We start from the raw sequence: 23,356 nt of genomic DNA, 5'->3' as shown, positions 1-23,356 counted from the left end.
GCCGTCGGGATCAGTACAGCAGCACTGCCCTTCTGCAAAGTGATGGAAAAGAAGAAACGTTAAAGGCATAGAGGAAAACTGGGCACACAGACATTTGTCTGGAAGCAAAGAAAGAGAAATCATAGCTCCTGGAACATACAGAGACAATAAACCCAACATAAAAGAAAGATTAAACAACTGAAAATAACCAGGAGAAGAACTGGCGGCGGTGCTGTGTGGTATGTGCACATACCAGTAATCCGAGAGACAGCGGTGAGGAAATGGAAGTTTGGAACATAGCCTGCTAAACACCTAGCTAAATCAGCTGGGAGAGGGGTGCTGAGATGGGGAGGGGAGTGATGTGTTTATTCCAGATGTTGGAGCTAAAGTAGCAGGAAGCAGAAGGAATTTAGCAAAGAGACTGAAACTACAGAGGATTAAGAACAAGTCAATTTGTTGCATCCGGCTGGAGTTTTCTCCTCTGCCCCAGGGACCAGAATTCAAGCTCCTGATACAGAATGGGCTCCCGAAGCATCCTTCCTGATGGATTCTTAAGACTGGTCTTGTGTCTTGGAAGGACCTAGGGGCTGTATCCAGAAATTCTTCTATTCTCACCAATGCAAGGTGAGCATATTCTTTTACCTAATATCTCCTACAGTAACTTGTTCACTTTGTGGCATCTGAAGTTTAGTACAATAGATATTCTGTATCCCTTAATACATTTCTAATATAAAGAATGCATCCTTTCTGATGGATTCCTAAGACTGGTCTTGTGTCTTGGAAGGACTTAGGAGCTGTATCCAGAAACTCCTCTATTCTCACCAATGCAAGGCAAGTTCTTTAAGTAATATTTCCTACAATAACTTGCACACCTTTCTAATATAAAGAATGCATTTAGAGAAACAGAATTTTGACATTTGCTACAATAATGGGGACAGTGTTGATCAAAACTACAGAAAAAAAAAACTGGTATTACTATTACAGAAGAATGCAAAAAGAGTGGCTTGGCAATGGGGAATGTGAATAGAATTTTAGGGGGCATTACTAAAGGGATCACCAGCAGGGGAAATGAGGTTCTGATCACTCTATGAAGATAGAATTGTGGGGTGCATTACTAGAAGGATCTCCAGCAATAAAGATTTATGTTAGATCTCATAGACCTGTGTCCAGGTCTGGAGACCTCACTCACTATTGATAAGATGGAATGAGGCCAGGTGTGAGACACCCAAAATAGTGAAAGATTTTAAGGAGATTTTATGGATAAAACATTTCAGGGGGCTGAAAAAGATTAATATATTCAGTCTGGAGGAAATTAGGGAAAGAGAGGACATAACTAAAACCTTTATGGATATGAGTGAGGGTTGACAGAGCAATATTTTCAATATAAAAATAAAAGAGCATGGGGGGTGACTTCAAGCTAGAGGCGGAAAGATCAAACTAACCTTTGCAGATGCTTGCAACAGACTTCCAACAGAGGATAGTGAGCCAGTCAATTGTATGTAGATTTATATATGCTTGGTACAAACATAAATTGGTGCTCAGACAAAAATGTAAAAACAAACCTTAACCCGCTCTGATGAATAGGGAAGACTTGGTGGCCCACTTGGTCAATTGGTCCTGTTTTGTCATCACTCTTCTATAGCTCTATTATTCTCTCTGCTATTAAAACATGCCAAAGTCTCTACCAATATTATCATGGTGAAAATAGATGATATGTGTATTGTTTCTTTTATACACTCATATACCAGTCAGTTATATACATTACAGTGTAAAGAGCTGAAAATCCAAAGCCCATCCCACAGCCATACACACCTGTACAAGCAGGAGGCTCTATTAAGATTTTTTGGTTGCTGTAATAATGGGTTAAATACATTTTTCTGCATGTTACTGCAAAGCACTAAATCAAGTGTAGCATGTTGCAGTCCCATTCATTTTATATCATCTGTGTGTTGTGAGTTGCAGCTAAAACATGCTATTTATATGTAAGGGTAAATCTATATGTCCTCTTTTCTTTTTACTGTACTTCTTTCATTTTATATTTTATAATAAAACACATTTTAGAAGACCCACAATAACCTTTGGGGTTCTAAGTTTGCAGCCCATTAAAAATGAAGGGCCTGCCTTAATGCAACACACAATAATAAACTGCAAACATATAAATAATTGCTTATTCTACTAGGATGTATACCAGCTCAACACATCCATAAAACTAGTCTCCCTGGCGGGATGTAAATCCAGGAATCCAAAGCTGAAACACCACAGCCACCATGCTTCCCCGAAAGGGGTTCTGGGTCAATTCATAATATATTGTATTCCGGTGTAAAAGTAGTTCAAAGCTCTTATGGAAAAGGCTGGACACACTTTGTCTTTTACGTCTTGGGTGCAAAAGGACTTTGTCATCAAATGGTACCATTGGAATCATTGGAAATAATAATTGGTGGGGTGAAGAAATACCAACCAGTGAATCTTAGGTCTTGTTTATATCACTTACATTGAACTGCATTGTTCAAGGCAGTTCCAAAGCATTGCCAAGGCAAAATAATCTTGTTCTATATTGTATCAGTTTATACCAAGACATTGTGTTAATGTGTGCTGTAAAAAAAATAAATAAAATTGGGCAGGCAGCATTTTATCACATTGTAGTGTGCTGGCACCTTTGTTTGTTGAATAAATAGCAAAGAAAATATATCTTGCACAAAACGTACTGAACACTTTTAGCGCATGTCCACCTGCATATGTTTTTGAAAACACATTGTGGTTTAAATGTATCCATTCTCTGTCCAAAATTAGAGCTGTGGTTGCAAACCTAAAATACCTAGTTGTTGTTCTAGAAAACAGATGTTCTCATAGATCATGGGTCCTACGGATGGCTGTGGATCACATTGTGTAGTGTATGTTTCCTTCTTGAGATTACTCAGATCTAAAATCTTGTTTAATACAACATTATAATTATTTAGTCATTTATCATTTGAATGATATGGACTCTCTGTTTGTGTCTAGCTTGTTGTGTATAATTTCCACCTCTGTGTACATAGCTGTTTCAAGTTTGTTTGTTCTATATACTGGACTTGTGTGTATTTCTCTGATTTATCTGTTGTTCAGTTCAGGTCTGTTATAAGCTAAAACCCAGTGTCTGACCAAAGTTTACTGGGAAGTGTTGGCACCATCTTCACTTTACGCAGACCTATAATTAGTCACACTAGACTTGTGTGCCTACTAATGATGAGTAATATATAAGGTTTCTTTTTCTGCACAATCAGGAACTGTTCATTTTCAATTTCTATTTGCAAAATTAATTTAATGTTCCCTTGGATTGTTCGAGTCAGTCCACACAAAGATGAAATGCTAGTTTTTGTTGAAGGATAGTAATTTGATACAACTACTAGATCCTTACTTACACTTACAATGGGTCCAATGTTACAGCTTCTAAACAGGACCAACTCAAGCCCTAATAGAGCCCTAAACCCAACAATGATATAGAGTCCTTTGGTATCCTAACTACTTGGCATCACCTTTGATTCTGACCTCTCATTTACCCCATATTCAGAACATTTCCAGGTCCTGTCACTTTCACCTATGCAACATCCCCACAATCCAGAGAATCCCCAGAGACCACCAAACTCCTTGTACACGCTCATATCATCTCTCTTCTGGACTACTTTAACCTTCTCCTCTCTGGTATTCCACCAACCCAACTCTCTCTTCTACAAACTATTATGAATGCTGCAGCCAGACTCATCCATCCTTCCCTCCGCTCCTCTTCTGCTGCCTCTCTTTATAGCTCTCTTCATTGGGTTCCATATCAACTTAAAATCAAATTCAAGCTCCTGTGCTTTGCATTCAAATCCCTCCACAGTCTTTGTCCCACTTACCTTTCTGACCTGATAGAAAAATATCCCCCAGCCGCTCTCTACGCTCCTCCAATGATCTACTAATGACTTCCTCTCTCATAACCTCATCACACGCAGAGCTCTAAGACTTTTTTAGAGCTGCCCCGAATCTCTGGAATGGTCCAGTTTGGCTTGCTCTTACCTTCTGCACATTTAAAATAGTTCCTAAAGCCCGTTCCTTCAAACTTGGCCACCTATCTTCTTCTGTTTCCTAAAACCCTCACTACTCACCCACCATTCCATACCCCCCCTCCTATCGTGTTATACTTCCCACACCTCTTAGATTGTAAGCTCTTCTGGGCAGGGTCCTCCTCTCTTTCTGTGTCACTTTCTGTATCTGTCTGTTATTTGCAACCCCTATTTGATGTTATATGTTGTTATATAATATGTTGGTGTTATATAAATACTGTTTATTATTATTAATAATAATATTAATAATAATAATATTATTAATGATGATAATAATAACTACTTTGTTTCCTTGTGACCTTACTGTTATGTGTATGTCTGATCTCATCAAGACATTTAATGCTAAAATGTGCTATGACTAGCATTGCCCAGTTAGGCTTTCCCCTTGCATAAACGGCTCCATGAAATGTTAGGTCAACATTAGTGTTGGTCGAATATCTCACTATTCGATTCAACAGCTATTCGATCGAATAGTGAGATATTGTTCGGGTGATCGAATGCCCAAATATGGTTTCTCTATCCAAGAACACAGGGCACTAGATGTGATGAATGGGGAAACCTGTCCCCATTCAACCTCTAGTGCCTGGGAATCGCCTGCAGTCACAGCTGACTCAACTGCAGATAAACTCTGCAATTCCACTACGATCCCCGGGGCATTACAGGTTAATTACCTGTAGTGCCCCCGGGGATTGCACGATCTTCCTAATGATTGTAGACTCGGCTGCAATCATTGAGAAGATGCCCCTCAAGTATCTCTTACCCTGTAACACACTTTCCAGCACAGTAATATGATACATTTGTTACATTTTTCTCACAGTGCATAAAAGAAAAATGTAACAAATCTATTATAATAGTTCTGTGCTGGAAGGTGTTTTGCAAAAAAAAAAAAAAATAGTTAAATAAACACAAACACTCAATTATTTAATTTAACATTCATTTTTATTTTTATTAACACTTATTTTTAATCCAAATTTTTGCTGTCAAATCTTGTTGTTTTGGGGTCGGGTCTACCCGAATTCGAACAGCCATATCCAGGTTGAATATCACTCTAGTGATCCAAAAAATTAGGCAGGTTTACCAAGAGAGAAGAGAAAACACTGATCCATCCCTGGCCAGTACAGTAATAATGTTGAGGAAGGTTGGAGCAGGGGATATCTAGTGCTAGTGTGAGTGGGCTCTTAGAAATAATCTTAGTTAAGCAGGGTTTACAGGAACCTTCTGTAAAACCCAGATTCTGTGTTATAGGGTAAGTTGGCATGTGCCTTTGCCCCGTAGGAGATATTGCAAGATGGCAGAGTTGCAAAAAAGCCCAGGTATTGTTGAACACAGGAAGAGACATACCCATGACTATGCAAATACTGGCTCTGGAAAACTCAATATTTCTGTAGGTGCATTTGTAGGGTATATGCCAATCTGGAGGTAACATCTGGCACGAGAACTGCAAACTAAATTAACTCATGATGTTTTAGAGATTTATGTGTAAGGTTCTAAGGTTGTGTTTCCTCTTTTTTGTGCTTACACCTCCCTCATTATGAAGATATTTTGACTAATAAGAGTAACATTCGTTGTATCTTCAAAGGAAGCCACAAGAGTACCTGCCATACTTATTATCTAACACTGAAAGTTTTTTTTCCAATGCTGTCTTAATATCTAACCCAACTTTCTCTCACAACAACAGATAATGTCTATGATGTTTGGGAAACCCAGAGCCCTAAATGCTGCTCATTTCTCCACAAATGAACGCAGTCCACATGCAGAATGTAACCTGGTCCTACTGGGGTGTCGAGGAGCTGGGAAGTCAGGTGAGATAAATATCACTTTAGGTCAAATATAAAAAAAAAAAAACACAGCTTCCATGTCTATCATTTCTGAAAATTCACATATTCACATGCTTAAATCAAAACACCAGTATTCCAGGGAACACTGAAAAGCATTTTATTTCAGGGTTTGCCTGCTCTGTATTTACCCTTACCACCAAATCTATTTATATAGCTTATCTTACATCAACATTTCATCAATAATTTTATTGCTTAGTATTTTATTTTTAATTATTAGTATTTTAAGAATTACATTTTCTTGAAGCTACAGAACACTGGGTATCTGGGTTGATATCTGCATAGCAGAAGATCTATGTGCACATTTCTTTTGCTATGCGGGATATCTGGTATAGTCAGGTTGGAGAAATGAATTCACACAGCCAGGGTATTGGACTATGTCCAGATTTTGAAACCATTGGTTCAATATCAGGGTATTGGACTATGTCCAGATTTTGAAACCATTGGTTCAATATCATTATAAAAATCTGTCCTTCCTTATGTAGGAATTAAACGCCATCAACCCGTGTCACTGATCTGCAGGACGCATCTAGTCAAAAGCATTATTTCAGACAATCCATCACTGTTTCAGCAAAAATAAAAAAAAGTAATTTATTACTTAATATGCAAATCCTGTTTGGCCCATTTTGTACATTTTATTCATGTTCTTGCCATTTATACATTGTGACACCAAAACTGTCTGTCTGCATTGGGGTCCTACTGGACATCAAGATCATGTTTTGCCTACAAATGCAACTTTACATTTTGCTACACCTCTATGGTATAGGCTGGCATTGGAGGAAGCCATGCAGTCACCTCCTCCCTCATATGACCATTCTTGGACCAAGTGATTAGCTGCTAGGCCCAAGCACTTCACCAAATATTCTTAAACAGTAGTTATATTGGGCTGGCTATGATGGAAGAAGAAGCAGAAGTGTCACTGTGTTCTAAGTGTGATATGATCCTGCAAACATGAAACATGGAAACAGTTGACCTCATACTGAAATCCTGATCTATAATATTACTATTATCATTAGTAAACCCATGGAGTTACCCAAAAAAGTATTATTATTATGGCATTCCTTTCTTTCCAGCACTGACTGTGAAGTTTCTGACCAGACGGTTTATCAGTGAATATGACCCTTATCTTGGTGAGTAATCCTCAACAAACTCTATCTCTATTATTATTAACTCAATTTATAAATAGCTAGTTACCAGTGATTAAACCTGGACAAGAAGGTAGATCCAACTTGTTAAGAGATGTGTCTGTCTACCAAGTTACCTGTGCAAAATCATCTAGTAGATGACCCATACACTTCATATATCCTTGTCTAAAAGCAGTTGGAACTATAGTTTTTTCATACTTAATAATATCTCAAGTCTAAAACTCGATGTTGTAGAATGTTCCTAAATGTAAACACAACATTAAGACAGAGGAGCAGTCCTGCTTAAAATTAAAAAATAACAAATCAAACCAAAGTGTTTACTTAAACTTAGTTCTCTACTTTTTTCTACACTGTTGGATTTCATGCAGCCGTTCAGTTGTATAATTAGAGGCCCGCGTCATGAAAGCAGTGTAATTTACCATCCTTGTAAAGCTTGCTCAATAATTGTCTATCCAAATGATCGTTTCGGGCAAGGATAGCAACAAACGAGCAGCTTCTTCTGTGCTATGGATAGAGAAGGTGGATGATGAACGGGTGGCACCCTGCCTTCACCCTGTTGTATCACCTATCAGTTTCAGAGCACCAAAGCATTTTGAATAAGACTACTGGTTGTATAAAACTTCAATGATGGGGTGTCTGGGGATCACATCTCTTACACATAAGATAGCAAAAAGAGTGTTTAGTTCATGAGTTTCAAAACTAAGGGTAGGGTTGACTGGTATAATGCAGCCATTGGATGAAAAAGTGGAATTTTAATCAGGGGGGCACTTAAACATGTTGCTGCTTCCCGTTTCATTTTAGGTAATGTATACTATAAATAACAAATTTGGCTATGATCCCACTTTTCTTTTGTGGAAGCTCTGTGTGCACAATGCAGTAAGCATTTTTTTGCATTTTACTTGCAAATGTAATCAATTGGTTATAGGGTTATTAAGTGTAAACTTAACATGTAGAGCAGTGTTTTTTAACCAGGGTTCATCCAAAAACCAACTAACCAGGAGAATATTTGTATAAGCTTTATGTACTCTAGGAATAACATTTTATCAGCATGTGTTGAAGAACACCATACCCATGGTTTGGTTACCAGTACATTTTCAGTGAAAAGGTTCAGTAACGCAAAAAAAGGTATAATTATTAATCAAAACAAAAAACTCTCCCAATATAACCTATACAGTCAATTATTGCAGCAACATGCAGTTTCATAGGCCTACAAAGACTTCTTCCAACACCAAACTTGGAAATGATTGGCTTTTTCCCATAGGGAGGATATAGTTCAGGAGACAAGAGCCAGTTAAATTATATCAGTCCTCCCAGTGGTCCTGTGCTTCCAAAGAACCATAAGAGGAATATTACATTTTAGTTGATAGTTTCTGCCAAAATTCATTTTCTGGTTCAGTTATTAATATTAATGTTCTGGAGGGGTTATATAACTGGTTTATTGTATTTGGCATGCTGGAGTAAATAATTAATGCTTTTATAACCCAGACAACATGCTCCATGTCTTGCTTTTCTATAATAAATATAGTAAATTGCCTACTAGTTTTGATTCCTGAAAATGTTCTACAGGAAAAAGATGTTTTTACCTATAGCTACTAATCAGGTTCCAATTGCCATTTGCCAATTTGTGATTGATTGCTTTATGGCAGAATCAAACGCTCCTGTTAGCACACTTTTAATACTACAGGTAGGGTGGGAGTTGATATAATCATAAACTTCATCTACATATTTCAGAAAGAAGAATGTAAATAAAATATAGTTCAGACATCTTTTATAATCATTCACATGTCTTGTTGCTTGCCATGAGTGACCCGTATGTACGTGGATTTCTGTGCATATAAAAATGGCTGCTAAATTTGCCTTGACTTTGAAAGTCATGCATGATGTTTTGTAAGAAAAGATGTAGAAATTGCAGAAAGAACAAAGCAGTGCATTCTACAAAGTATTTTTGTTTTATTAAACTGTTGCCAATGCTGACCGATTTCAAAAAATATCATCACAGGTTGTTAAACTGACTAAAAAGCTTTATTATTTTTGGAGGCACTGAACCAGAACAAACATAGGCACATCACATTGGTGCACTGGAGGTGGCATGGATCCTGTGGGGGTGTGCACCCTGTGCTAAAATGCTAGGAGTCCAAGCACAGAGCAGTGCTCCACCTGGCATCTTGGGAAGGATCACTGTCACGTTACCCATTGTATATTTAAAGTGAAGAGGACATGATAAAAGGTGGGGTGGAAGCTCTGTTGCAACCTCACTTGCCGCTTGAAAAGAACCCAGCTACCTTATGAACCCCCAGGCTGTTGCAGAGTTTGGAGCTCCCACTGTGCCACCCAGCCTGTGCCACCAAGTCCCTGCAATCCCCCTTAGCTCACCATAATACTCAACAACCTACCTAAGTTTCAGTTGCAGTACCTCCTAGACCCCCATAATGCCACCAAATTCATGCAGCACCCCTTAGCTCACCACAATACCCAACAACCTACCTTAGTTTCCCCAACTTATCACAGTGCCTGCAGATCAGGAGTTCCTAATCTAATAAAGCTAGGTGCAGATAGGTGCTTAGATTTTTCAGAAGGAGGTTAGCAGTTGCAGCCTCCATATTTCTTTCATGACAGTTTTCCATTAATACATCTAAAAATTCCTGGCACTGTAGAATTGTTCAACTGTATTATCATACTAAAGAATTCCATTCTGCTATATTCCAACTATGGTTGTCTCCACAAAAAACTTGGAGCCCATTTAACATGGCTGCTGCATCTAAGTTGGAAAATGTGTTATATTTGGAAGGAAAGCAATGCCAAAGATATTGAAGTGTTTGTGGACATAAAGAGTTATCTGGACTCTGTCATGTGGGAATAATTGTCTTCATTAACGTGACAAGACCCAGGACTTGGTCAGGAATCAGGGCTGATTAATGGTAGAGATTAAAGAGATATGAATCTTTTTCTGATACTTACTAAAAGCTCCAAGTGCTCAGACAGACAGTGAAATAAATGTTTTCTCTCTCTGTCTGTTGAAACACTTCTGCACTAAGGTATAATTCATTTTTGTCAGAACTGTCGAATTCAACCCAAAACATTTATCTTTAGTTTAATGGATTAACTGTTTCTCTTGCACTTTTGTCTTTCTTCCCATATGTCTTCTGAATCATGATATCTTCATATGTGGTAGCATCTATTCCCTGGGGTCCCATTAGTATACACTGACTATGTGGTTTGTACCCAAATTTTAATTTCAGTACTTCTCTTGCAATACTTAATTTCTCTGGAACCCCCACATCCCACTGCGGATAGTTCCCAAATCAAATGAAGATGCAATATGACCCATTCTGATCATTTTAGAACACAAACTCAGTATTAGGACCTTGTAGTGCCTGACAAATGCAGAGATGTGAATTATAGATGGGACCAATCACCATGTTATACCTAAATAGAAGAATAGGGTGTTTTCTTTGCATATTCACAACAATAACTAAAATTAGATTTGTTGTCTGTATAATGGTTTTATATCCTTATGTGTTTTCTTTTTACTTGTTTTTCAATAAATGTATAGGTGTAGAACTTTAGCTAGTAATATATTAATAGGGTCAATGTTGTTCTCAAATCAATTGAGCTATATGGTCACATGGGTAGGGAGGAGGCACCTCTTACACCCTCACATCCATTGGTCAGCAAGTTGAAAAAGTACAGTAATTTGTACCTGTCAGGACAGAATAAGGAACACTGTCTAATATTATTGCCTTAGAAAATCCATATGAACTTCCTATGCATTGGTATTTACTTGTAAATAAAATCATCAAATTGACCCCCCTCTCCTTTATGTTTCTGTGGATTTTAGGTAGGTACCATATCTGTTGGAAATAAGGTAAAAATATTGTAGATTCCTGATTACAATTTTCTTTTGTGTCACCCCCTTCATAGTACCTTAAATACAGAACCCATAGGAAGTGCTGCCAAATGAACAGCCTTTTTACTTAACCAAATCTGAGGCCAAACCTACTAGTTTTATCTTCTAAGCTACCTTAGAAACAAAAGACAAATTGTGGAGACACAAACTCAAATATAGACCTCCTGGTACTCTGGATAACGATAGAATTACAGCCATGCTGAATGATACAATTTCTAAAGGTTTGGATTGATTACTTTGGATAGTTTACCAATGCTTTGAGAACTCCATATTCCAACAGGGGGACCGGCCTGGTAGTCTGGATGGCCTGCATTATTCCTTCTTGTATTCTCTTACCCCCTTTCCTTTCCCATCCCACCACCTTTCCATGACCAAGGTAGTTCAGACCTTCTAGCACTTCCTTTAACACCCCATCAGAACCTCCTCCTCGCCCCGACCCCCACCTGCTTACCAACCACTCCCCCATCATTAAAAACCCAAACACAAATCTTGGATTTAAATCTGGCAAGCAGCCGTTTACCGTATTTACCCACCATCAAATAAATTAACTAATCAAGTAATTAACACACAAATATCCAATATTAAATAAATAACAAATAACCAAATACATTTTACACTTTTAATATGCAAGCATACCTTAACATAACACTCCATAATTATTATTAATATTATTAAAAAACCTGGATTATGTAACACCAACATAATAAATTGAATATAACCTAATTAACCAACAACCTAACTCCTAACTAACCCAACCACAATATCCATAGTGTTTGGTTATCAAACTCCCGGTTATACTTTCAAACAACCAGGCTGCAGGTCTCAGAAGGCAAAATCCGCACCCAACAGGAATTTAACTCTTCCAACATCTCCACCTTGGCCCCTAGCCCCCCAGCTTCGCTTTAGGAGCCATACTCATCGGTTGACCATAAAGGGGGGGAACCCAACAAAGAGGATCCCCCCCTTGCCAAAATCCACCACTTTACCCACGCACTGGATCTTTGCCTTCCAAGACCACAACCGCCAAAAACGAACCAAAATTCCAAATTTAACCATTTAAAAGAGGGCCTCTCACTTCCGTCTTCCACCTTTTAACATGTCCTATGCCTAACCCGCTTCTACCTCACGCTCCACACCAGCGCAGCCCCTCCTAGCCTTACTTCATTTTATTAACTCTTAACACCCCTGGGCTCGGCCTCACACCCTGTCATGTAGGCCCTGCACCTAATTTCTTATGGCTACAGGCCTCTCTTCATTTTGATAGCCCTTTCCAGTTCCTGTACGCTTTTTTCTTTTCTTCCATCCCTAGCAATTTACCAGAGAAATTGCACCTTGTACCCTCCTATCTTCCTATCATTGTGCACTGTCAGTGTTTGCCTAACCTTGACCATTCCTAACCATATTGTTTGCACTACGCAGTACTTCCTATCACTTTCTTTTCATTTATTACTGATGCTGTTCTGTCTTTGGATCTCATATTCTATTTGAACATTATCCATATTTGATTTGTATTGTACTGGTTCACTGTACTCCCACGATAACATTCTTGTGAAAGACGTACAGAAATAAGTCAATTTGTTGAGGCAGTTATTTGGCCAAAGTTATTGTTCTTTTATGTTTTTAGGTCATCCCAACTGACATATAACAAAGAGATCAGTGTGGTAATCTAACATATAATAACTTGATGACCGAGATTCCTTGCTTTTAATAACCCCCTGGAATCATCAGTTTTCTCATACTGGAGAAGTCAGGGTGACCAGAAGTTTGCACATTCATATTAATTACAAACATATTCCCCAGTAGTAGGGTATCTGTTGCCCTTAGGGTGCAATCTGTAGAACTATTAAAGCTATTAAACTATTAAATGCACATGGTAAAGCATTTTGCTATCGTAAGTTAGCATAGGTGAGTAATGTGAGCAGTTGATGAGTTTGAGTTATAATCAAGACAAATTTCTTGACAGTATAAAACCTTTTCCAAACCAAGAACCCTGGGTATCTGTAAATGTCATTTTTCAAACAATAAGGGATCCTAGGAATAGAAAATACAGACATGAATTTGGTGGTGGATCCCATTCCAGATGTAACACCTAATTATCTGTCTATTGACCCGTTTAAAGGTTTGTACATTAAACACTAGTTAATAATTTATGTTCTGGAATGATTACTGAGAAACAATTGGCAGAACACATTGTTACCCTCATAAGCAAAGATGGTGTTCTGTTCTTATTTCTCAGAACTGTCACTCATACATTCAAGATAATTGTAGGCTCAGTGCATAGCAATGTTGTTGGGCATTCATATCCTGATTCTGTGTGCTCATTTGTAGTATACTGTAACATTTGCATGGCATAATTTATTTCTATTGGCATAGCATAATAACAAAGTAAAGTCAAAGTGTCACACTTACTAAACACGCTCTTCTTCGCTAAAGATCTTCCTCTCTTCCAAATTTATTCAGTATCGCTCTTCCAGTCGGCCAATCAGAAAATAGCCTGTTAATCACCCTTGTCTATTTAGCTAGCTCAGACAAATTTTTGGGGGCCTTGTTTTGAAAAATATGTTACCATAAAAAATATTCAATAATATTAACTATAGTAACTATACCCTGATGAAGCCATTGTGCCTAGAGAACTATGTTGGGTCTTGTTGGTTAAGGGCACCTCATCAATATAAGTCTCAAAATGTTTTTTTTTGCCCCAGAATGCGACTTTGGAAACCGTTTGGGTAGTATTCTAATAAATAGAAGCAAGCATGATAGGCAGATGAAGCACCAAACCTTATCCCCTAATATCTCCAATTCTCAACTACTACAAAGACAGAAGCAACAACTCTGCAGGTCCAAACTGATATAAATGCAAGGTATTTTCATCCATTTATTGGACCAGGTAGGGCAGCTGCCAAGTTTAATATACCTGAGCAGCTAGAAACCTATCAACACATTCAGTCAAATTTTAATAAACAGCGTATAAACTGCACATTTTTTTTTCATTTAAGGAAGAGCATATTTAGCAACATGTAGGATGACTCTATGTATCCAATTTCTTCATAAGGACAAGCCAAGAGCTAACCAAGTATTCCTCAGTTTGTACTATATATGCAATGTTTGTACACTTGATTAAGTGATAGTGACAGGATATGGAGAGTTCTATTTTTCCAGTTGTAGAGGATCCCCTTACAAAAACTAAATATGGAAAATATTCAGCTGAGAACAGAAAAACTCAGTAATGAAAAGTACATAAAAATGAAATAGTAGCCAAAGCTTTTTTCCTAGCCTGGTAAGAGTAAGTGGAGATCTCCACTAGATGGACAGGCACCAATACAAACAATTGTTTCCACTTTGTGTGAGGAAATAAAAAGAACCTTTCCAACAGTAGTACAGCCAGAAAAAAGTAAGAACGGAACCTTTGTAAGGATTACCTTGCTGGGACAGATGGGGCGATAGTGCTGGAACCTCAGAGTAATCCTTTGGTAATATACAGTGTTTTAGAAGTCAGCAGGCTGGTCTTGAAGAACAGGAGGGCCACACGAAAAAGAGTCCAAAGTAGTTCCTGAATTTCAATGAATACTTTTGGAATTTAATTTTAGGTGTGTCCCAATTTGAGTAAAACCTCCTCATGTCCTAAATGGTGTCAGGGTCAGAATGTGCAAGAAGATTTCCCTAATGTGGATAAGACAGATAGAAAATTCCCCTAAACGTTTTAATCTTTTCTAATACTAAATCAAAATCTGAAGTTTCACTTAAAGTTGCTGTAGTAGTTTTACATGCTATGCCGGGAATACAAAATTCTTATATCATCTCTGCTTCTTATATCTTAATTCTTATATCATGTCTGCTTTATTTTACAGAGGACACCTACACCACAGAAGAAGTAGTAGACCAGCAACCAGTTCTTGTGCGAGTAATGGACACAGCTGATCAAGTGAGTAAATCAGAGAGGTTAATGCAGGTAAAGCAATGTGCTAAGTTAGTTTGGCTATTGATTATTCTAAAGCTATGTACACATACCAGATGTTTTTTGTTCAAGGTGAACAGTTGTGCTCAACTCGGGTGCAAATCTAACATGTGTACAGAGGTCCCCGAACATCATATATCAACCCTTCTTAATTGTAAAAGGCCATAAAAAATTCCCTAATTGATAATTTTGAACAGGTAATTCTAGTGACTTCATCCGTCGGTTAGAAACTAATATGATGTCACAAAAGAGATAACTAATGGATACAACACTGAAATAATAATGGGAGGGGGTTGGTTCCTATAATTTGCTTTGTCAGGACCTCACGGTCACATTGTGTTTGCATGTCGCGCTGACGGATTATTTTGCTTGAGCTCTCTGTCATATCACCAGCTTTTGGGTAGACTCCTGTATTTACACGCTCCCTATTTGCTCTGTATTCAGTCCCAATACCTCCTTGGCTAGGTCAGTATTTTTTGGATTAGTGCCTTCTGGCTGATAACTTCGCCCCCGATTAGTGGTCTGGTATTTCCGGTACAATGCTGTTCCAGTACATACATCTAAACCATTTCGCTGATATCTATATGGTGTGTCACCAGGTCTGATAAAGCAATCTTCTTCGGCAAAACGTGTCACTACTAGTCTTGGTCGAATATCTCACTATTCGATAGCTATCCAAGTCTATCCAAGAACAGATAGTAGTAGCACAGCGCGCAACAGTGTGATCGCTGTTGCAGCGCTGTAGTATGTATTCTTGGATAGAGTTTCTCTATCCAAGAACACAGGGCACTACTGGTGATGAATGGGGACAAGTCCCCATTCATCAGCTAAAGTGCCTGGAGATCCCGCAATGACAGGAGGATTCCCACGGCTGCACAGCCAGGGGAATCATAATGTCATAGTCGGAAAACCTGTAAAAAAAAAACGTTAGTAAAAAAAACCACATTCAATAAACTACTTTAAAATAAATTTTTATTTTTAAACACATTTTTTTTTTACCAAATTTTTACAGTCGAATACCATGTTTTTTGGGCAGGTCTATCCAAATTCGAACAGCCATATTCGGGTCGAAAATAAGGAAAACCCAAATTCGAACACCAACACTAGTCACTACTCAATACCTGATTGGATCTTAGCAGTGATACTCCTTAGCAGTGATACTCCTCCTAAACGTAATACAAAAATTTTTAATCATGCAAACACATGACCCCTGACTGGTACCATCTTTATACCTATATGTGTATACTATTAGGGGAATTATCAGGTTCACCACTATTGCTTTCTTGTGATTTAATAATCCTTTGATGTTCTAGTATGTTCTTCATATATATTTGTCTATATTTTTTAATTATTATGTATTGCATTAAAATATAAATTATATATTATATCTTTCTTTGGTACTTTCACCTTTTGGAGTGATGATCAGACTTTCAAATTTTGTCCGGACTTTAGCTACTTTTTCTACATAAGGGCCTTGGGGCATAAATATACCTCTGTTGTAACTATTGTTATAGTGTGTATGCTGAAGAAGTTGAGCTTAGGATCTACATCAAATTTATTACATCTCTTCAGATATTGGTGATCACATTGACACTAAAGTCACGCCATGCCATATATCTGTCTTTATACACAAAGTTACAGGGACAGACAGGTTGCTGTCTCATACAGGCCCCTCCCCATTTATCTACTGACAAGAAAGCTGAATAATGGAGGGTTAATTACGTTCTCTGCATTTTTGTAGACAGATGCTGCTTTGTGGCCATAAACAGCCTGGTATCTGGTAGACTCTGCTCAGGTTGTAGGACAGAATGCTCCCTTACCAAACAATGAATCTTTTCAGCTCATTCTTTGTCAGATTCAAAGAGGCCTTTGAAGTGAGTTAAAAACCTTAAGGATCTCTCGGTATTAGCTAAAAATGTCAATCAGAGCATGAGATGTGCAATTTCTATTCAAACCCACTGACCCTGGCTGAGGAATCTGTGAGCAGAATATTTTATAATCCCACAAGATCGAAATCCACTTTCAAGTCCCGGCATCCGCACTCTCCGACCCTGAGTTATTCTGGTCTCACAAGATTTTAGTGTGGTGCTGTTAGATAAGTGAAACAATAATTTTGATTGACTGTTATTGGTAACCAAAAAAAGGCTAAAGCTCAACAGCTAGTGGAAAAAACTTTGGATGACAACTGGTCCACAACTCAATCTAAACTGTAGTCATTGTAGCTTCATTAGCATTGTGTGCTGTTAGTTACTGTTTGTTTTAAATCTTCATTGACTAGTAATGTTTAAAAATATAAAAATGGAAATTGTAGTCCTGGAAGTACCTCATATAGCATTTTTGTCAGGTGGATTAGTGGCATGGAGGCACGTGGCATGGTTAACATTTAAACTTGTCCCACTCCTTCACCAGTATTATGGTATTCAAAGAAAAACTTTTGTCTTTGAATAAATAACCGTCTATGTTCATAGTATGTGCCATATGGTGCTTTGAACCCAGCTAATTTATTCAGTTTGATTGACATAGGACAGGCTGTGGTAAATCTTACCTTTTCCTCTCCTAGTGGTACTAATACAGTCTTGTATTGGACAATGTGAACCGTAAATAGATTCACTAAGCAATTTATATCTATTGCCCCTGATCCAGCAGTCCTACTTTTGTATTGTCCCAGTTTCTCTGTTCCCAGTACCACTGGTCGGTAACATTACATGTTAAGTCTTTTTAGTAAGTCATTTTTTTTATTTTTTTGTTAAACCATTAAAAAAAAGAAATACCCTTCTGTGTAAAACAGATCACAGTAGTTTTTTCTGGAGTTCTTTGTAGACCTTCATGAGAAGATCCAGCTTGGTAACTTCAGTAAGACACCACTATGTTCATAGAACCCTCTGAGTATTTCTAGGTTTTGATAAATTAGAATCTTAGCACAGTACCCCAAAAATGCAAAACATGTGCCCCAAAAAGGTCATGCATTGTATTATGCAATGGAGACACATCCATGCTTGAACTTCTGAATCATCACAATTTGCATGGAACTCCCTGGGGCGATGATTGCTGCGAAAAATTCAGCTCGCACATCCACTAATACATTCATTAGCCGAGTCCATAATCGTTAGCCAAGTCTGAAGTGCAGTGAAGTTTTGTTGGCAGGGTCACTCGTTAGCCAGGGTATCACTGTACATTATTTCATCAATGCATCCTTGTTGCTTACAGAATATTATTTTTAATTTTGCCTTAGGATGGGCCGGTGAATCCTGAGCGGTACTTAAGCTGGGCCAATGCCTTTCTAGTGGTGTACAGCATTGATAACAAGAAGAGCTTCGAGGGCTGTCTTCAATACTTGGAGATAATCTCTCAGTATAACAAAGGAGCAGTACACGAGAGTCCGGTTCTGCTTATAGGAAACAAGCTTGACATGGAACGGTACAGGTATCAAACTCTATATCTGCATCTTTCTAGTTATTTTCCTATGCAATACATAATTTTTGATGTTTCTAAATCATATAGCCATGAGTATGTTACAGCTGTTATTAAATCCAAGCATTACAGTATTCACTTTACTATATATCTTCTCAGTTTACAATAAATTTTATTTAGCCTTCTAGCAGATAGTTCACACTTATTCTTATTTTTTATTTCTTTTGAAACAACACCCTGCATCATCATCCCAGCATGAATAGCTAGACATACAAACTTTAATAATCCAGAGCAGTGTTTCTCAAACTTTTTACCAAGGAGGAACTTCTTGAGATAACTTTCAGGTATTCAGGAAACCCCTTCAATAATTACTGTATCCACAGCATTAAGTACATTAGGTTAGTGGTCAGGAGGAAGAATGCCTCTTATATTGCTGACCATTGGGAATGCTTCCACCCTTACGGGTAGCCAAATTGATCATTATTGTCAGTGGAAACTGACCTGAGAGGCACAAATTGCTCATTGCTCATGGAACCCCTAAACACCTCAGGAGGAACCCTGGTTAGGAAAAATGGAAGAGTGATGACATATGTTCCACATTTGATCATCTTGTCTAAAAATGCAATGTGTTTTGTGTATATTTGCTGCCATGAAGATAACATTAGCTGAAGCATGTAAAATATTCACCTTCTATTTCCAAGAAGTCAAAAATAGGATTAACAGAAAGTTGAGAAATAAAAAAATTTATGGCCATTCTCCTAGACAAACATAGAAAGATCTGTTTTCAATGACAAGGTTGCTTGGACTATATTTATCTCATAATGGAACAAACAACTTATTTTTCATTTAATTCATTCTATATTTGAGCATGGGTTGCATGGGGAAGGCAACTGGGAAATTGGTTACCTTTCTTTAACCCCCTTTTCTTTTTCCATCCCTCTCTTTCCATCCACCCAGTTCCATTTTTTTCATATTTCCCTTCTGTTCCGTCCTCTTAATAACTCAGAACATGCATTCCCTTGGGATAATCTGCTAGCAGAGAACAGCATTAACAAATTTTAACCAAAAGGTTGGTTTCCCATCCTTTATTTCTATTTCAGTTTTTGTAATACAGTTACACCCAGTATACAAACTTTATAAACTATACCTTGTTATTCTTGATTTATAATGTGTATTTTACATATTTTACTTTGCCAACTCCTGAAAATGAACACATTTCTTGCGGTGATTGCCCAACTACTCGTGTTAACAGAGTAGCAATTTAACACATATGTACAAATGGCCTGCTAGCTATAGGAATATATATATATATATAGAGTCAATATTTCAATAAAACATGATCTGCAGATAATACCACTTCTTAAAGGGCAGCTAAACTCTACTATTAGTTATATCCATCTTGGCTTCTGTTTAGATTTGCTGTTTCCATGTTTCTGCAAATAATCAATGGAAAAGCTGAGATAAGCATGTCATCAATGTAAATGATTTTGGAAGTAGTTTTATCAGTAAGTTTAGTTCACTTTAAAAAACATCCAGTTAAATTTTAAATCAACATTAAATCCAGATGAAGGATTAATGCCATTTGTGCCAAGTTTTTAAAATTTTGAGTAATTAATATAGACTGAAAGTTATGCATTGGTTCTCCAAACCATACAGATACAGATGAACCTTCTGCATCCCCTTACAAAACTCTCCATAAATAATTTATTTTATCATTGTAAATGTTAATTTTCTAAACTGCTGGAATAACAAGTGTTTGCTATGTAAACAGTATTATGTCACAGCCAAGTGCAATGTCCTATACCTCGTACTGTCCTGTACTGGGGGTCAAGCAGGTAATTGTGCTGGATCCGAGGCTCATTTACCATCTCTCAGTTTTCAGATTTATAATATCTCAGTATTTTTATTTTTATTCCTGCAATGTCTGTTCATTATATTAATATGCAATGCTTTTTCTCTTTTTCTTTCTGCTTCTCTTCTGGAGACTCAACCTTTCGCCCGCTCTGTTCTAACAGAGGGTGCTGCCTATTTCACATTACTTCTTTGTCCCAAGGTTCCATGTAGCAGGTATCAAAATATGTTTTTTACCAATTTTAAACTTAAATTATGGGCAAATAGCTAAAAACTTTAAAATACTAAAACAAAAAAATACTAATATTTTTACTGCTATAGCTGCCCAAGGATTAGTAATGTGTTTGGCTAGTGAAATTATTTACACACCTTTGTCACAGTGATTAGCCATAACATTGGTTAGCAACCTCCAGCCTGCTCACTGAGCAACAAAGAAATCAGTTAGCTGAAATAAGCAAAGAGATCTTATTGATTAGAGAATGTATGATATAAACAGTCGGATAAAGTTAAGAATCCTTTGATAAGTTATATAGTAAACATACTGCTATTTTATTTTTTTGTGATAACATATAAGTTTCCAGTCAGTTTGCATATATTTTTTTGTGATACAATCTCATAGAAACATTTTAAATGTCATAAAAAATCCAATCTGTAACCAAGTTTGATTTACATTTAGGATATTTATAGTTAAATTAGTAATGTAAATGGGCCATTTGGGACCAGTGTACTTTACATATGATATAAAGTATAGTGTAGTTATGAATGAATGAACAAATTGTGTAGCTAGATTTTATTCTGTCAGCCTAAATAACTGTCAAAGAGTACAAAGAGTTTATAATTATCCAACCTCTGTACTTTTTTTATTTGTAACTGTTCTATGTCAGCCTACCCTCTCCATCTACTCTCAGGGGAGCTCTTATTCTTTTGTCTGCCTCTTCCAATGTTTAATGGTCACTTGGCATTCCTCTCCTTGATCAACTTTTTGCCTCCATACCCATTGAGCTTCCTCCCACCATGGTCCTTGATCTGCACCCCCTCTGACTCTTCTAACCATGTTCCATTATCTTCTCCCAGTCTGTCTAATCTCATAATGATCTGCTCCCATTCTGCCTTTTCACACTATGGTCCATTATTTGTAACCACTCTAAATCTTCTTACCATGTTCCATGATTTGCTCCCACTTTGCCTCTTCTTACCATTGTCCACAATCTGTTCCCATTTTGCATCTTCTTACCATGGTCTATTATCTGCTTCCAATCTACCTCTTCTCATCATGTTCCATGATCCCTCTCCCACTCTGCCTCTTCTCCCCATGGTCCATGATCCCTCTCCCACTCTGCCTCTTCTCCCCATGGTCCATGATCAGCTCCCGTGTTGCCTCTTCTCCCTGCGGCCCATAAACAGCTCCTAATCTGTATTTTCTGCCTTTGGCTTTTGTTAAACTCCACTTTGGTCTATTCTCACCATATTATGTGATTACCCTATGTTCTGCTTCACATACCCCCAGGCTCCATTATCAGCTTACATTGTTTCCACCATGATCAGTGACATAGCATACTTCACCAAATATAAGCCCAGCTCAAATACTGTCTAAGTGGCCAGTGAAGCATACCGGTGTATTATGAATAACTCAGATACCATTCAGCTTTAAATGATCCTGTTCATGAATGGGCCCACATTCACTGGTGTACATAAAATTATTAATAAACTATCTCTGAAATATTTATTACGCTAACTTTTTGACATGAATAGGAAGATAGGATTATACTAAATTCTGTTTGATAAATGTAATATGCAAAACCTTGACAAGTTATTATTCAGCTTCATAGAAAATATGTTTAGAATGCAGAAGATGAAAGAATGACAAATGAAGTGTGGCTTATGCGTATTAGCAAACAGGAAAAGGCAGATTTACTTCTGTTACATGCTTCAGTAAATGCACGATGTAACTTAGAAGAATTAACAATTCTTTGTCCTTTGTCAGACAGGTCAGTAAGGCAGATGGTTCAGCTCTTGCCTCTCGCCATGGCTGCCTGTTTCGGGAGGTCTCTGCTTGCCTGGATTTCCGATTGGTGCAGCAGGTGTTTCATGATGCTATTCATGAGGTGAGAAGAGATGCAGACAGGTCTGCACATATTAGACCACCATTGTACATCAGCGAAGAGAGGGCGCTGCTTGGCCTTCCACCAATGTCCTCTTCTGCAACATCCAGCCGTCATGGTATGCCAACCCTCAGCACACTTTCCCCTCTAAGTTACAAAGAGATCCCATCTGTAGCCCAAGCCAAACTTGTTACTGTAAAATCTTCAAGAGCTCAGAGCAAACGTAAGGCACCTACTTTAACCCTACTTAAGGGGTTCAAGATTTTTTAAAAATGAACAGGCCAAACTTTTCATTGGCATGATGCCCCAAATGGCTATTTATGAACCGGATACAAAATAGCTAAAGATGGCCAAAATCTAAAGCAAATGACTGTAACTGAACTATTATTTTTCAAACTTGACAATGCAGTGAAGAACGACACAGTTGTTTGAGGAACCTCGAGACCGCTCTTCAATATAATCCCAATGATGGACATCCTACTCTGCAGATTATTTCTATTTATTCATGAGCGACAAGTGACATCTTCTACTGAAATAAATATATTAATAAGGTCAATGATACTTTTAAAGGTAAATGTTGCATTTTATAGGGATCTTAGATCTTAGAAGCACCATACTGGATTTGGAAAAACCAGGGTCAGCCTATTTCCAAAGTCAGTTTCATATTGTATGATTGCGCTGAATGCCAAAAACTTAATGCAGTGCTATCCAGATGTTTAGACTACTTCTGTTGCCAACATCACATCCCCACACTGTTATCAAAGAGCTGCGTTCACTGCCGGACTTCTGATCAGTGTGTGAAATGTGCTTGTTGGCTCCTTCCAAACCTCACTGATAACTAGAACTTGCTCATCTGCCAGCTTCCTATATTTACAACAGCAACAGCCAGAAGTGAACATGAATAATATACACGGATATATAAACTTTACCCATTCAGTCCAATTCAGCCAAATGTACTGCTTTGAAATGTTTGGATATAATGACTTTGACAGACTTAAATTTTGACTGTATGAAATAATGGGAACTTATAGTATGTTGCACATTAAAAGAGTTTTATCTCATGCTGTCGCAGATCTGGTTGCTGAAAGGGGG

The 23,356-nt window shown here is 37.7% G+C and overlaps 1 protein-coding gene across 2 annotated transcripts; it reads left to right on the top strand.

The window, feature by feature from the left end:
• The first annotated feature begins 16 nt into the window (after positions 1-16).
• RASL12 (RAS like family 12) lies at positions 17-23,325 on the top strand. Of its 2 annotated transcripts, none has more exons than XM_072402633.1 (6): positions 17-603; positions 5,737-5,860; positions 6,967-7,023; positions 14,794-14,867; positions 18,133-18,323; positions 22,147-23,325. In XM_072402633.1, exons 2-6 carry the CDS (start codon positions 5,740-5,742, stop codon positions 22,532-22,534), a joined length of 831 nt encoding a protein of 276 aa, XP_072258734.1. In that variant the 5' UTR covers positions 17-603; positions 5,737-5,739; the 3' UTR covers positions 22,535-23,325. The 2 variants fall into 2 exon arrangements, with proteins under 2 accessions (XP_072258734.1, XP_072258735.1); XM_072402634.1 differs by lacking the exon at positions 17-603 and adding an exon at positions 665-810.
• The last annotated feature ends 31 nt before the right edge of the window (positions 23,326-23,356 follow it).

Source organism: Pyxicephalus adspersus, chromosome 2, assembly GCF_032062135.1.
Source record: "Pyxicephalus adspersus chromosome 2, UCB_Pads_2.0, whole genome shotgun sequence".
NCBI classification, from domain to species: domain Eukaryota; kingdom Metazoa; phylum Chordata; class Amphibia; order Anura; family Pyxicephalidae; genus Pyxicephalus; species Pyxicephalus adspersus.
The sequence above is the reverse complement of the archived record's forward strand: the minus strand, read 5'-3'. Positions and strand labels throughout refer to the sequence as shown.